The 17745-nt window shown below is 36.4% G+C and overlaps 1 protein-coding gene across 18 annotated transcripts in view; it reads right to left on the bottom strand.

Moving 5' to 3' along the window:
- Positions 1-17745, bottom strand: part of DMD (dystrophin) — a 2843071-nt gene that overhangs the window by 1130068 nt on the left and 1695258 nt on the right. For 16 of the 18 annotated variants that reach the window (XM_079909736.1, XM_079909735.1, XM_079909718.1 and 13 more), the window contains one exon: positions 10651-10798. In XM_079909736.1, the coding sequence (XP_079765862.1) occupies positions 10651-10798 (148 nt within the window). Of the gene's footprint in view, positions 1-10650; positions 10799-13621; positions 13744-17745 lie in introns of those variants that run through there. The other 2 variants (XM_079909725.1, XM_079909726.1) reach the window with 2 other exon arrangements.

Genomic DNA, 17745 nt, shown 5'->3' with positions numbered 1-17745 from the left:
ATCCCAAGGAGACTATGAAAGATTTCAACAGTTTAGCCTCCTTAGATTACATTATCTTGGGTGGTTGAATTGCCCTGAACACTCTTTTAGGGATAGTCCTGATAATGAGATAAAATTTGCAAATTCCTATGAACTATGGATTGATAGAATTTGCTTATTACAGCATACAGATCTTAAACAACTGTTTATAAGCTGCTGTTAAACCATGCTGCATAGCTTATTATTTTTTAAAAATAATTGTGTTGTTTTAAAGTAAAGGTTGTTTCAGCAATACATTATTAATATTTAAAAATACATATATTGCCCTTTTGCAAGCACATACAAGTATTATCTATTATTTAAATACAAATAGAAATTCAAAGGTAACATGTTCAAAAATATATTATTTAAAAATAGCAGTAAAATGGGATTTTCAAAATAAAATCATATTAACTAGGATTTACAATACAATATAAGCCTGTACTATTATTGTCACGCCAGGATTTGGAGAACTATGCTGGAACATTAAATTTATTCATTTTCACAGCCAGCAGATATTTTGATGTCTGAGTAGCAATAAGAACAAATTACCTAAAAACTTTTAATAGTGTATAATAAATTAAGACTGAATGGTAATGCAAAAGTGGGTATAACAGGACAAAATTATGAATCTCATATAATGATCCAACAACACTTAAAGTGTGCAAACATTTGTATTCTGGAATATACGACCATGGCTGATCCTAATTTTTTCTCTCTTGTCAAATAGAAATTGCACATTAATCTCAAAGTATTGCAAACTGTTCATTACATGCAAATGGTTATGTTGTACAGGCTCTCCAAGGGGACTCAAACTTGTTTACAAAAGGAATCAGGCTAGAAAAAGAGTTTCTCTGATTACACTAGGTTTCCGTTTAGAGTTCTTCATTTATGAGCAAAAGAAACTGCCTCTGCCAAAAAGGAAATCCATGATAAGGAAATGGAGAGGTTCACAGGACAGAAAGGAAAATCAAAGAATCAGGCTTGGAACAATCAGGACTCCAGAGGGTCCCCACAGCAAGGGTAGCTTGTTGGTCTTGACCAGCCATTCTCATTAGAATGAATGAAGCCCAACCATATCTCTTATCTCAAGTTTAAAAGTCTCAAGAAAGAATATGATTGGCCAAGCTTAGGACCTATGCTTAGGACCACTGAGATGGTGGGAGAAAGGCTCTGGCAGAACAACTGCCAATTCTTGGGCAAAATACTTGATTTATTGTCCCATGAAGACTTCTCAGGTAATCAAGAGGACCTGGCGGTACTATCAGTAAGGAGAACAGTTCCTATATACTCTTCAAAAGGTCTAAGTCCACCACACACTATTTAAGTGACTTTAAAACCTCTTTTTATTCTTAAGCATACCCCTTCTCCTAATGCATGGAGTTGAAAGTTGGCTCAAATAACAAGTCTATTTGGAGTTATTTTTTTGTTACCATGACTTTCAGTGTGTTTGACGAGCATGGCTGAAGTCTATTTCTCTGTTATCTCAAGTAACAAAGAATATTTAAAGAGAGGGTAAGAAGGACCCTTGAATTTTTATTGCAACTTTTTATGACTCTATCTTCTAAAGCAAGAGTTAACAAACTTTTTCTGTAAAGAGCTACATAGTTAATCCTTTGGCCTTTGTGGGCCAGGCAGTCTCCATGGCAACTACTTATCTCCCCCTTTGTAGCCAGAAAGCAGCCATAGACAGTAAATAAATGTAGTTGAGTCCCAGTAAAACTTATTTGCAAAAACAGGTGGTTGGCAGGATTTGGTCCCATAAAATTCCTCTTCTGAAGAATTTAATATTTATAGGGTCAATAATATTTAGTGTACTATGTATTATATCAAATTCATTTAATTGCTTAACATCTGAGGGATGTCATAGGTGAGATACTTACTCCTAATAATGACCAGTTCAATGTTCCACATGGAGCCCTAGATTCTATTGTGGCATATTATTTTGTTTCAGGTTGAAGTTATAAACTAAAATTATTTATTGACACATAAAAATAATAATGTGCCAATAAAACCTCAAGGGGAAATATGCCACCACACAGTCTGATATGTACTCATATCAGACTTATCTACTATTTTTCAGTTACCTATGTCCCTGAATCTTTCCTCCTAAAAAAAAAAATACTGTCAATTATAGCTTCACAAAAGAGCAAGAATTAAAAAAAAATTCTTAACTATGATGTTTGCAAACAATCCTGCTCTCTGGCTTGTACCTATAATTTGGTTATCTAGCAGGAAGATTTACCATTCTTATGACTAAATACTTGCTATTCAGCTTGATGAATAGTTCATCCTGAACCAACTCATCTATGAACAGGCCTCTTGTACTGTAATTTGTCAACTTTATCCTCGTTCAAAATTTAAAATTCACGTCAGAACATTTTCTCACTCTCTCTGTATGACTTGTTCATAGCTAGCTCTTTCCTTATGCTGCCTTTCACAATATTGCTGTTTGCTGTTTCCCGAAATCTCATTCTCCCAATTGAGTTTGGGAATCCCAGAGGTGTAATGGAGGAGTGGCAAGAAAGACTAAAGGGACACAAACAACTGCTGTAGAAAGAAGACCCATTTTCCTAGGCTGGCTCCAGGACTTTCTAGAGTGTTTACATATGGCCATGTGTTTCTACCTTGGCCTTCATATGCTGAACACATGCGGCTGTGAGCTTATTAAGGAAAAGGTGGCTCTTTGCCAAGTCTGTATCCCTAGTAGCAAGCAAAGTGCCTGCCTTGCACACACTAGGCTTACACTAAATATCTGTTGAATGAATTTTGATATTTATGATACACTCAAAGGGTCAGAGAATGAAGCCATCATATTGCTAAAAACTTTCAGCAAGTATGAGAGTTTCAAGTGTTCTGTACAAAGAAGAGGAGAGGGCAGCTCCTTGGAAGGAAGAATTTCTTGGATATGAGATGGGGTAAAAATGGAAGAAAGGACAAGCTTAGGGATAGTTTGCCTTAGGGAATAATATGATGAACATATAATCCTTTCATTTATCCAATTATTCATCATAGTGAGTGTTATATATTTTATGTACAAAGAAATTGTTCTATGTACTGAAGACCTATTAGTGACCAAGAAAGACAAGGTCCCTGCAAGATTTACATTCTAGTGGGAAAGATAAAAAATAAACATGCAAACATATATTAAAATTTCAGCAATTGACAATGTTATGAAGAAAGCAAAGCAGGGTAATTTGGAGAGAAATTAATCCTCTCTCCCTGTGTGTGTGTGTGTGTGTGTGTGTGTGTGTGTAATCTTTTTAAAATAGGAGAATTTACAAAAAGCATATCTGAGAAGATAACATCAGAACATGGACATATGTAAGTAAAGAGAAGTGTACAAAAGTCCTGAGCGGGAGGGGATTAAGACATAGGGGATAAAGACTGAGGATAGGGTAGAACCCTCTAGCAAAGAGAAAATCAAGTTTAATGGTAGGAACTAGCACTAGAAGGAATAGTAAGAAGGTATGAGAGAAGAAACAGCAATGAGATCAGAGTGGCTGGAACATCCTCTTTGCAAAGTATTGTACTTCATAAAAATTACTTATATTAGCATTAATCTTATTTTTCATTAAATAATTTCTGCTTCACATTGCTTCCATGTTGATGTGAGCAGGGTTTTTTCCAATTTGGAATTTGCAATTAGCATGCTTCACTTTTTTTTTTTGGTAGATTCTTACTCTCCTAATAATTTCTTACTCTAAGAATGGGGATCCCTTAGGGATGTTTTCTCATGCATTTTAAGCAGTTCTTTACAGTTGTGGCTATTACAGTAAGTTATAGTTTTGGTTATTGCTTCTTTTCCATTATGTGGAGCAATTTTTCATCTTCTTAAACATATCATGCTAGACAATAGAATTTAAAAAACTAGTCATTGAGATTATCCAATTATTTTAATATACTTATCTTATGAAAGACACATTTGACAGGCAACAATTTAGAGCCCTTCTCTGAATTTCTGCACTCTGCCAAACTCCCAATAAATCTGTTATTACTACTTCTGAAAAGATGCATAGGAGCCAAGAAGTTACAGAGGAGTTTCTAAGCAGCAATAAAAAGCTAACGGTATTTATGTAAGAATGAAGTACCCAACTGTTTAACTGTATTCAGAGACTGACTTCTCATGCCATTACCAGCTAATAACATTCGAAAGCTTACTTTAAGATGTATTCCCATACTTACACATCACTGTAACCCTAAAGTAAGTGACTAGAGAAATATTCTCTTCGCAGTAAAATTTCATGTTGATTCTCTTATGTTAGTGTATATCCTCTAGCTACAGAAACCAGGGTAGCCTTGTGACCACCAAACAAAATCTTATGAAATTTTATTACTGCTGGGGAAATATAAAGGGCCAGCAGCAGTATGAATTATTCTTAACATTGGGGTCCCAATGAAGGGCAACAGATGGCAGACATTTTTACTCAAATGATTTTTCTATCAAAGTTTCTATTAGCATTTGAGTCCCAGCAGTGCGGCTGTTAAGAAGCCTTCAAACTCACCAGCCAGCTGGTAAAATCAGCACTGTAAAAATTGACTACACAGAAAACATACTTGTATGCAATTTGGTCTTTTACAACATATGCCTTTTTCTAGATAGCCTTTGATTTACTCCATATTAATTCAAAGTCAGTTATCTCCTATAGAATCCTTTGGGGGAGTAGATTACCAATTAGGTATTAAAGTACATCCAAATAAAAATACAAACATTCACTATAGCAGATAGTGTCAGTGATCTATGCACATCCATTCAGCACTCTTTGTTTCTGAGCAAGCCAATGGTTTTTCAATGATGGGACCTACTACTTGAGGCTTTCTAGGCTGCAAGCTCTGAAATCAGGGTGAGAATAATTAGAAAGTCTGGGTATTTCCAGTAAGAGGAAGACAGCTTTTTTATGGACTCACTTTGTCTCAAGCTTTTGGGTAGGAGTTACCCAGCTCCAATGTGTTCTTGGAATCTAAACTTGTAAGAATTGGGTCCTTTACAAAGTGCTCTAGAATTTTCTTCCATCACAAATAGCCAAGGTAAGGCAGAGCTGAAGAGCAGCTAAAATTGTCTTTGACACTCTTAGATGCTTCTTTCTTTGTCTTATCTCCCTCAACTGCAAGAAACTAATGCCTTTTTTCCTTGATTTATTTCCTCATGTGAGAGATCACAAAAATGTTCTCATGTTACAACTATACAGTTTATATGTAATTTTCCATTCTCCATGCAAATTTACAATTTGAGAAAAGAAAAAGCGTATTTTGCTTAACTAGAACATGAATTTAAACTATTTTTTTGAGATTTGATGATGAACATAAACATTATGATATGACATACTTAATCCATGCTGTCTTAAGTACCCACAATCACAATGAATTAAAATTTATCATTATGTTACAAAGTAAACAGTTTTCAATAGAATTTATTTACAGCAATACACAAAAATATATTGTACTTCTACCATACAATGGAGTAAAACACAGTAACATTGAAAGATATGCCAGAAGACTAACTTTAAGAAGATGATATTTTGCCTAAAAACAGCAGTTAACTAATGTCACAATAACACATTGCTGTTTCACTCCCTATGTGTGCTTACCATTCACTGATTTAAAGCCTAAAAAGTTTCAGCTAAATAATCCTACTTCTGTTTACTTCTTTAGGTTAATTTCAAAAGAAATTTCTTAAGATTTCAAGGTCTCATGCTTGCCCAAGGCAACACTCTTTAGAAGGTGCTCTTAATTTTTAATACGGTTCACTAAGCAGCACTGTCCCATAAAATAAACAGGTTCCATTTCCATTAATAGCAAGGTTATTCTACTCTTTTAAAAATTCAATCTAATTTTGATTTTTATTGTTTCTACTGTCAACTTCAAGAATTTTCAACTCCATTAAAATAACAGCCCGTGCTTTAAAAATTATTTCTTTCTACTCTAGAAGAACATGTAGAGCTAAATGTTAGGACATGTTATGATTTCCACTTTTCTGTTTTCACTCAAGGTACTTGCTGGCACACCAATTCACTCTGTCACTAGATGAGTTAACATTATTTTCGTAACTTTCCTTCATGGTGCTCAGCTTTCCCTTTGAAAACTCCCATTAACATTTATTCTTGTTAGTTCTAAAAAGAGGCAGATGTGTCAGCTTTCTGAGGAAGATTTGTTTGGTTGAACTGGAATGTTCCTCACTTTCCAATCCAAGAGCTATACTTTGAGAAAACATCATAAGTCATAAAAGTAAGCATTATTGAAAATGCCTGGTTATTCAATCTGTATTTCAGATGTTTGGGGACAGCAATTCAGTAAATGCACTTTTGTTCTTATAGATACAGGCTAATCACTTAGGAAGTGTGATTAGTTATAAGATCTCACGTTTAATGAGTATTTTGTGGGGAATGCAATTCTAAGTACTTTATGCACATCTCATTTTTACTAGTTAAGAGAAGAGAAAACAGAGACATAGAGATTTAAGACACTTCACAAGATTCTGCAGCTATTAAAGGAGCTAAAGGAGCAGGGATTTGAACCCACACTTTCTGAATGTGGCTTCCAACATTTTAGCCAATTTTCTAAACTTCTACTAGAGACTAATGTGGCATGTCAATATTTTTGTGGGTGATAAAATTTTCCATATGTACTCAATTACTGCTTGTTGAATGAATATTTAAGAGACACATAATTGAATTAGCTTATTAACAGACCAATTTTAGTGGCATGTAACATGATTAATATTTTCTCATGTAAAAAATATGATATTTTTAAAAGAGTCCCCATGGTGGCATGACATATTTTTGGAATATGTTGAAAAATATTAATTAATATATTTAATTTTATCATTCATTTGTGATAGCTGAGTTGCATTCATTCAATAGCTGAGTTGCATGGAACCAGACAATCTTTTTGGCATTGGCAGCAACTTTATTTTGAATAGTAATACCAAGTGTCAGTAGGACAATGATTTGTCTTTTTTAAAGTTAAAAAGATAAATAAAATGCAGTTTGATAGAAGTCTATATAGCTAAACTTACAACATGTACCTGTTTATTATTTTATTTCATATCTAGACATGATATCTTTGCTGAAAATTATTCTTATGAGGCTTTAAACTCCAGTGTACCCCTGTAAATATTTGTTTAGTACATGGACTGCTTGGTTGATTTTCCTTAAAGTAACCATTACTGGTTCATGGCAACAAATTTGTCTGCTGCTAACAGGTAGCATCTACATTCTGTTTCCTAAAATAATTTCTCATCAAAAATTTAAACTCTCTTATTCATTATTAGTCAGTCAACAATGATAATGACCAAGACAGCTGAAATTACCACAGTTTCCATTTCTCTTATCAATGGAGGTGACTTAGAGTGCCTTTCTGGACCCTTTTCTGAGACTTACCAGAACGGAAAGATAACTCCAGATGTCTTATGTTTATGTGTGTCTGTGCAGGTAGGCACACGTGTATGTGCATGATTTTGGACCTTCCTAATCACCAGGGGGAAAAAAACGTAACTGTTTAGAATATTTGTGATATCATTCACAGTTCCATAGCTAGAAAAACTTTTCCCTGGACATCCAGAATTCCCTTTTTTATTTCATTGAGTAAAACACAGACCAAATAAAATAGTCTTTTAAGAAATTCTCCAATTAACAGGAAAAAAGTTTTGATAAAATGTTCATTAATTACAACTAAACCCCAGTGTCAAGAAGTGGAGACCTTTAGTCATTCTCAAGGCAATTAAAATTATCATATAGTTTTAAGATTGTATAGAAGTAAACACACTAAAATATCAAATGACATAAAAAATGTTTGTTTTGGACTTCTGCTTCTGTCCAAGTTGGAGTAACAGGGACCAAATTTAACTTCTTGGTTAAAAATTTTTAAAAATGAACAAAACGTATGGAACAATGTTTTTTAAGACATTATACACTGGGTAATTTTAAAAAAGTGATCTCTAAGAAATTAGAAACAAATGAGGTGAGCCCTACCAATGCCCCAGCTTACTATTTGGGCAGAGTTCCAAGCTATGACAAAGGATGAAGGTACTCTCAGAAAGCCACAGAGTCTCCTTGAGTTGAGGAGATGGAGCTGGGAATCCAAGGAAACCAAAGTGGCTAGAGTCACAGGGCAGAGCATCAGAGAGGAGACAGATACACAGAGAATAAACATTGGAGATGTGTAGAGAACACCCTTCCAGTCTTCAGCTCAGTCCCAATCAGTTCCTATATGAGAAGAAACTATCACTGTCTAGGGAGAGAACTACACAAAATGATTAAAGGGAACAATCACCAGAGTTCACATATGGCTGGGAAGAGTATCTGTTCCTGCCAGCCACAGTGGAAAACATCATTCACAGAGCATCAGAGTGAATACTGAGATGGGTTTTGCTTCAGTAGCGGGGAAAAATTAGCCCTAGACTTAGGTTGTTCTGCTCAAAACTCAAAAAGTATAAGAGGAAGACACTCAAAAGATCAAACTCTTTCCAAGCAAACTAACTGTGTTCCAGCACAGAGGTCATTAATATTTATCTGCACAAATATATCAAGCACTCAACAAGTTAAAATTCACATCTGGCACCCAATCAAAAATTACCAGTCATCCAAAGAAGCAGGAGAATAACACCCATAACAAGGAGAAAAAAAATAATTGAAATTGACCCAAAATAGACACAGATGATAGAACTGGTAGACAAGTACATTGTAACTGTTATTATAACTGTATTCCATATTTTCAAGAAGGTGAAGATTGACATGTTGAGTAGAGACATGAAAGATGTTAAAACTCTCTAGTCACACTTTAGCAATGTACTGAATCACACAAAACAACGTCTGAGGTTAAAATTATACACTAGATGAGATTAACCACAGATTAGATATGGTAAAAGATCAGATTAGTCCATTTGACAATAGAAATTATGTAAGATGAATTACAGTGAAAAAAAGACTGAAAATAAAAAGAACAAAACATCAGTGAGTGGCCTAATATATATTATCAGAGTCCCTGAAAAGGGGAACGGGGCAGAAAAATATTATTTTTAAATAACACCTTTAAAATTTCCGAATTTGATGAAAACTAAGGACACACAGATCCAAGAAGCTTAACAGACCTCAAGAAGAAGAAACACAAAGAAAACTATACCAAGGAACATCATAAACCAATTGCTCAATTCCCAAAAGCACTCCTAATAAACCTTCTGCATCCATTTCTGAGTGAGATGCCAACCTGAAATATATACCAATATCCATATCAAGACAACAACCCTCTGTGGAGTAGAAGGTACATACATATATATACCTACAATATACTTCTACATTGCTTTATTTTTTCATAATGAGTATATATTATTTTTACAACAAAAACAGATTAATATATGTAACTACCTTGTGATGGATATCTTTGAAAATGGCAAGAGGCTTATAAATCTCCCCAAGAACACCTTATATCTCTTATAATTCTGCCTTTAAGTCAGAAACCTAGTGATGCTGCATTAGCTCAAAATTCACTTCAGTGCTGTTACAAAATGTATTTTCTGTATGATGGCAGATTGGAAATCCACAAATTTCCTGTACCTGCAATGCCGATGCTGATGTGTATAAAAATTTGATATACACATAATTACACAAGATTTCAAAATTATTCATTTTCTGTGTTTACACAGCTTACACACACATAGGTGTTTAAATGCTAACTTTCTTAATATCAATAGGCCTATTTGCTATGCAAAAAATATTTGAGAATGGAGAACTGTAAGGTTGAAAATGATATTGCTTTTGTGAATCCAGCATTTTGAAATGTCTGAACTATTTAATACATTACCCTTTTCTTTGCTTTCATCTGTCTTAATCAGTGTTTTCTGGCATTCAAAAACTGGCCATAGTTCAAATCTACTTGACTGAAAATTGCTACTTGAACAACTTTAACTAAAAAATGTTGCAAAAATACTTAAGATTTGGTGTAATAAACACAGTATTTCTTATACCTAAGCCATATACTTTATAACATAAATTATAACCTCTACAATCCACTTTATCTGCATAATCAAAAGATACAGCAAGTTGAAATTAAACTGTACGCTGGTTATAATCCATATGTTGCATTTCCATTAACAAAAACCATAAAACAGTCAGTAAGTACTGCCAATAAACTCTGCATTGTTTTGGCCTCTGGACTATCTCAGAAGGCATTTTGTCAATAGAATATATAGAAATATTGCTACATCACCACAAATTGTCTTTAGGGAAACAACTGTAATTTCATCATGATGGATATTTCTAGCAACTACATGATTGCTAAGTATACCACAAGTTCTCCTCCTGGACAAAATCCAACATAAGGCAAAAACACACACTGCCCCAAAGCCACAGGACACCCTGCTGTAAGATGCTTCCCTGTATCAAAGATTCAATTACACTTTGCAGTTCATCAGGTAAACCAGTTACGTCTAGACTCCTATCCTGACACAAAACGTCCACTGCATAGTCTTCCAAAATGATCATCACGACAAGTTCTAGTAGGTGCAGTGCTGACAACAAAAGTCAAAAATTATAAATTTCCATCATCCTTCACAACCTGAACTTAAAGAAGTTAAGTAGTCGTGACGTTGTGGTGAAGATAAAAACAATTTGAAAAAAAGAGATCTCAAAAACTTACCTTAAGATACCATTTGTATTTGGCATGTTTCCAACTCTCAGGAACTTGTGTCTTTTTGAGAAAGTGTTCAGCTTCTGTTAGCCATTGATTAAATATCTTCATATCATAATGAAATCGCCGCCATTTTTCAACAGATCTGTCAAATTGCCTAGAATTTTAAAATATGGATCAAGAAAAATAAATGGATTATATGGACCTAGCATATATTTTATTACATTAACAAGGATATTATTTTGATAGCTTCTCACATTTGTATATTTCCCCAGCTCCTGCAATCTGAACCTTTTCATACTTAAAGACTTGATCTGAACTACTTATACTGTCACTTTATAAACATCTAAATATAGAATATTCACTAGAGTCTGCAACTGCTAAAACTTCGAAAACTGTAAAGCTGATTTAATTTTATTATTAAAATTAGTGTTAAAATAAGTAACTCTATTCAAACAAAATATTAAATAAAAGCATGAACTTTACATGTGATGACATTTAATGTGAGTAATAATATTTTAAATTCCATTTTAAGCATCACATAAAAATCTTAAATATACTTTCCAGCATTTTAATATACACTGTTAACAGCCAAATCTAAATCTATTCTTGAATTTACTATGTAAAGTTTCATTTTTTATCATGACTACTTATAAACTTAAACTCTTTCCCACCAAGTAACATTCCAAATGAATAGATATAAATTTTGCTAGTTTTGCAATGTTACATTTATAAATTTAGTCTCTAATCACTCACTATGCTCCCTAAATTCCTCTCATTCGATTAACTGGATGGTCCATGACTGAGGAAAAAGGCAGCAACAACCAGAAACACATAGAGATGTTAAAAATAGCATTCAGGGAAAGAAATATTAGTTTTACCCTCTGTATTATTACAAGGGGAAAAAAAAAGTTGCTGCTTTTTTTCCTGGCAGTAAGAGGAAATATAGACCCAAATAAATAAAAAAACAAAAAAATGTCAGTATAAACATATGGATAACAAATCAAGTGATTTTAAAATTTTGCAAATATTAAAATCCTCATTCACTATGCAAGCAGTATTTAAAATTACACTGCTGCTTCATTTATGTGCAGCATAACTTATTTCCTGCTGTTCTAAATCAAGTTAGATTATTCTCGAGCATAAATTACATTTAGGGAATAATTTAGGTACTTTGGGACATACTTTAACACTTTCAGGCCATTAAGGAGATGCTCAATTCCATGAAATATATTTAAATAAATAACACCCTAGTAGCCTTCTGACATATCCATTGTGGCTTTATACTTAAGGTCTGCCAACTCAGCACTGGGCTGCTGAGTATTTCCTTCTACCTATTTCATCTTTGATTAGGTGAGTGGGAGGGCCCTTGGCGAAAGTCTCATGGTCCAAACTATAGCAGCTGATAAATAAAACTTAAATTAGTCATTTGCCTCAAATCATAGTACCTAACTCACCTACCCACACCCGCACTCCCCGATCCCTGTTTCCCCAGTAATCAAATTATTTAATAAAACCTAAGTATACTAGCAGTACTGAAATATTTCCTACAGAACGTGGCTCACTCTGGGGAACTCTTCCATGGCTTCAACTTTCCTCACCCCTCTCATACCCCTTTTAAATCTTACTCCTAACATTTCTAGACAAAAGTCAGTTCTCTCATGCCTAATTTATATACTGAGCCTAGATCCATGCATGTATAATTAGACTCCATTCCAGTTGGCTGTCTCACTGCAACCACTCACTGGACACAGGCTTATACCCGAACCCATGACCTTGCCTCCTCACACAGGTAGAGCACAGTGGTCAGACTGCCTAGGGTGGAATCATGGCTCCACCATCTACTTTGTGGCCTTGGGCAAGTAAGTGACCTCTCTGGAAAGTTATTATAAAAGTAGTACCTCCCTCCTAAGGCTAATTTTGAGGGTTACATATATGAATGTATTTAAATTTCTTAGAACAGTAATTGGTAGGGTTCAACAAATATGAGTAGTAGTTTTTGTTATTATTATTCTGTCTATATTTGCTTAGGTTTTCAAATGCAATTCAAACCACCAGTATAGAATCCAAGCCATGTCATTGTCTCTCTGGTGGGGAATCAGATGTATAAGAAACAAGTTCATTTTCAGGATTGAAATTAATTAAATACATGATGGAATTAGCTTGTTTACAGAAGCTGAATCACTACTCCAGCATAGAATCCATGGTTGACCATGCCTGGCTCTAACCACCCTATATATATATTTGTTTTTTAAACACCTCTTATTGTGAAATATAACTGATAAACAGAAGAATCTATACAATACCATGTTACCATAACCCAAGACAAAAAATTTTTTAAAAATCTCCAGCAGTCAGAAATCCCTCTTGAACCCCCTCCCAATCATTATCCCCTCTTTCTCCCACAATATAACCTCCATCCTTTCGTGGTAATCATTTCCTTAGAAGTTTGTAATTTAAATACGCATTTCTAATAGTAGAGTTTGGCTGTTGTATGTTTTTGAACTTCTTATATATGGAACCATATAATATGTATTTTTTGGTAAGATGGTTCATTTGCTCAATACTATACATTTAAGATTAATCCAGGGGAAGATGGCGGAAGAGTAAGACGCGGAGATCATCTTCCTCCCCACAGATACACCAGAAATACATCTACACGTGGAACAACTCCTACAGAACACCTACTGAACGCTGGCAGAAGACCTCAGACCTCCCAAAAGGCAAGAAACACCCCCACGTACCTGGGTAGGGCAAAAGAATAAACAGAGACAAAACGATAGGGACGGCACCCGCACCAGTGGGAGGGAGCTGTGAAGGAGGAAAGCTTTCCACACACTAGGAAGCCCCTTCGCAGGCGGAGACTGCGGGTGGCGCAGGGGGAAAGCTTTGGAGCCGTGGAGGAGAGCACAGCAACAGGGGTGCGGAGGGCAAAGCTGAGAGATTCCCGCACAGAGGATCAGGGCCGACCGGCACTCACCAGCCCGAGAAGCTTGTCTGCTCACCCCCCGGGGTGGGCGGGGCTGGGAGTTGAGGCTCCGGCTTCCTTCAGAGCGCCAGGAGAGGGCTGGGGTTGGCAGCGTGAACACAGCCTGCAGGGGGTTAGTGCGCCACGGCTAGCCGGGAGGGAGTCCGGGTAAAAGTCGGGACCTTCCGAAGAGGCAAGAGACTTTTTCTTCCCTCTTGGTTTCCTGGTGCGTGAGGAAAGGGGATTAAGAGCGCTGCTTAAAGGAGCTCCAGAGAGGGGGGCGAGCCGCGGCTAAAAGCGCAGACCCCAGAGACGCGCATGAGACGCTGAGGCTGCTGCTGCTGCCACCAAGAAGCCGGTGTGTAAGCACAGGTTACAATCCACACCCCGCTTCCGGGGAGCCTCTGCAGTCCGCCACTGCCAGAGTCCCGGGCTCCAGGGACAACTACCCTGGGAGAACGCGCACGGCGCGCCTCAGGCTGGTGCAACGTCACGCCGGCCTCTGCCGCCGCAGGCTCGCCCCTCACGCCGTGCCCCTCCCTTCCCCCCGGCCTGAGTGAGCCAGAGCCCCCGAATCATCTGCTCCTTTAACCCCGTCCTGTCTGAGCGAAGAACAGACGCCCTCCAGGGACCTACACACAGAGGTGGGGCCAAATCCAAAGCTGAGCCCCTGGGAGCTGTGAGAACAAAGAAGATAAAGGGAAATCTCTCCCAGCAGCCTCAGAAGCAGCGGATTAAAGCTCCACAATCAACTTGATGTACCCTGCATCTGTGGAATACATGAATAGACAACGAATCATCCCAAATTGAGGAGGTGGAATTTGACAGCAAGATTTATGATTTTTTTCCCCTTTTCCTCTTTTTGTGAGTGTGTATGTGTACGCTTCTGTGTGAGATTATGTCTATATAGCTTTGCTTCCACCATTTGTCCTAGGGTTCTATCCTTCCTTTATTTTTTAAAAAAAAATTTTCTTAATAATTATTTTTTATTTTAATAACTTTATTTTATTTTACTTTATCTTCTTTCTTTCTTTCTTTCCTTCCTTCCCTCCTTTAGACAATGAATCATCCCAAATTGAGGAGGTGGACTTTGAGAGGAAGAATTATGATTTTTTCCCCTTTTCCTCTTTTTGTGAGTGTGTATGTGTATGCTTCTGTGTGAGATTATGTCTATATAGCTTTGCTTCCACCATTTGTCCTACGGTTCTATCCGTCCGTTTTTTTTTCTTAATGATTTTTTTTTATTTTAATAACTTTATTATATTTAATCTTACTTTATTTTACTTTATCTTCTTTATTTCTTTTTTTCCTTCCTTCCCTCCTCCCTTCCTTCCTTCCTCCCTTCCTTCCTTCCTCACTCCCTCCCTCCCTCCTTTCTTTCTTTCTTTCTACTCCTACTAATTCTTTCTTTCTACTTTTTCTCCCTTTTCTTCTGAGCCCTGTGGATGAAAGGCTCTTGGTGCTGCAGTCAGGAGTCAGTGCTGTGCCTCTGAGGTGGGAGAGCCAACTTCAGGACACTGGTCCACAAGAGACCTCCCAGCTCCACATAATATCAAAGGGCGAAAATCTCCCAGAGATCTCCATCGCAACACCAGCACCCAGCTTCACTCAACAACCAGCAAGCTACAGTGCTGGACATCCTATGCCAAACAACTAGTAAGACAGGAACACAACTCACCCATCAGCAGAGAGGCTACCTAAAATCATAATAAGGCCACAGACACCCCAAAACACACCACAAGACATGGACCTGCCCACCAGAAAGACAAAATCCAGCCTCATCCACCAAAACACAGGCACTTGTCCCCTCCACCAGGAAGCCTACACAACCCACTGAACCAGCCTTAGCCACTGGGGACAGACACCAAAAACAATGGGAACTACGAACCTGCAGCCTTCAAAAAGGAGACCCCAAACACAGTTAGATAAGCAAAATGAGAAGACAGAAAAACACACAGCAGATGAAGGAGCAAGATAAAAACCCACCAGACCTAACAAATGAAGAGGAAATGGGCAGTCTACCTGAAAAAGAATTCAGAATAATGATAGTAAAGATGATCCAAAATCTTGGAAATAGAATGGAGAATATACAAGAAACGTTTAACAAGGACCTGGAAGAACTAAAGATGGAACAAACAACAATGAACAACACAATAAATGAAATTAAAAATACTCTAGATGGGATCAATAGCAGAATAACTGAGGCAGAAGAACGGATAAGTGACCTGGAAGATAAAATAGTGGAAATAACTACTGCAGAGCAGAATAAAGAAAAAAGAATGAAAAGAACTGAGGACAGTCTCAGAGACCTCTGGGACAACATTAAACGCACCAACATTCGAATTATAGGGGTTCCAGAAGAAGAAGAGAAAAAGAAAGGGACTGAGAAAATATTTGAAGAGATTATAGTTGAAAACTTCCCTAATATGGGAAAGGAAATACTTAATCAAGTCCAGGAAGCACAGACAGTCCCATACAGGATAAATCCAAGGAGAAACATGCCAAGACACATATTAATCAAACTGTCAAAAATTAAATACAAAGAAAACATATTAAAAACAGCAAGGGAAAAACAACAAATAAAACACAAGGGAATTCCCATAAGGTTAACAGCTGATCTTTCAGCAGAAACTCTGCAAGCCAGAAAGGCATGGCAGGACATACTTAAAGTGACGAAGGAGAATAACCTGCAACCAAGATTACTCTACCCAACAAGGATCTCATTCAGATTTGATGGAGAAATCAAAATCTTTACAGACAAGCAAAAGCTGAGAGAGTTCAGCACCACCAAACTAGCTTTACAACAACTGCTAAAGGAATTTCTCTAGGCAAGAAAAACAAGAGAAGGAAAAGACCTACAATAACGAACCCAAAACAATTAAGAAAATGGATATAGGAACATACATATCGATAATTACCTTAAATGTAAATGGACTAAATGCTCCCACCAAAAGACACAGATTGGCTGAATGGATACAAAAACAAGACTCATATATTTGCTGTCTACAAGAGACCCACTTCAGACCTAGAGACACATACGGACTGAAAGTAAGGGGATGGAAAAAGATATTTCATGCAAATGGAATCCAAAAGAAAGCTGGAGTACCAATTCTCATATCAGACAATATAGACTTTAAAATAAATACTATTATAAGAGAGAAAGAAGGACAGTACATAATGATCACGGGATCGATCCAAGAAGAAGATATAACAATTGTAAATATTTATGCACCCAACATAGGAGCACCTCAATACATAAGGTAAATACTAACAGCCATAAAAGGGGAAATCGACAGTAACACATTCATAGTAGGGGACTTTAAAACCCCACTTTCACCAATGGACAGATCATCCAAAATGAAAACAAATAAGGAAACACAAGCTTTAAATGATACATTAAACAAGATGGACTTGATATTTATAGGACATTCCATCCAAAAACAACAGAATACACATTTTTCTCAAGTGCTCATGGAACATTCTCCAGGATAGATCATATCTTGGGTCACAGGTCAAGCCTTGGTAAATTTAAGAAAATTGAAATTGTTTCAAGTATCTTTTCTGACCACAACTTAATGAGAGTATCAATTACAGGAAAAGATCTGTAGAAAATACAAACACATGGAGGCTAAACAATACTTAATAACGAAATGATCACGGAAGAAATCAAAGAGGAAATTAAAAAATACCTAGAAACAAATGACAATGGAGACACGACGACTCAAAATCTATGGGATGCAGCAAAAGCAGTTCTAAGAGGGAAGTTTATAGTAATGCAGTCCTACCTTAAGAAACAGGAAACATCTCGAATAAACAACCTAACCTGGCACCTAAAGCAATAAGAGAAAAAAGAACAAAAAAACCCCAAAGTTAGCAGAAGGAAGAAATTATAAAAATCAGATCAGAAATAAATGAAAAAGAAATGAAGGAAACGATAGCAAAGATCAATAAAACTAAAAGCTGGTTCTTTGAGGAGATAAACAAAATTGATAAACCATTAGCCAGACTCATCAAGAAAAAAAGGGAGAAGACTCAAATCAATAGAATTAGAAATGAAAAAGGAGAAGTAACAACTGACACTGCAGAAATACAAAAGATCATGAGAGATTACTACAAGCAACTCTATGCCAATAAAA

The sequence above is a fragment of the Stenella coeruleoalba genome, assembly GCF_951394435.1.
Source record: "Stenella coeruleoalba genome assembly, chromosome: X".
Classification (NCBI taxonomy): domain Eukaryota; kingdom Metazoa; phylum Chordata; class Mammalia; order Artiodactyla; family Delphinidae; genus Stenella; species Stenella coeruleoalba.
This window is presented reverse-complemented; position numbering and strand designations above follow the sequence as displayed.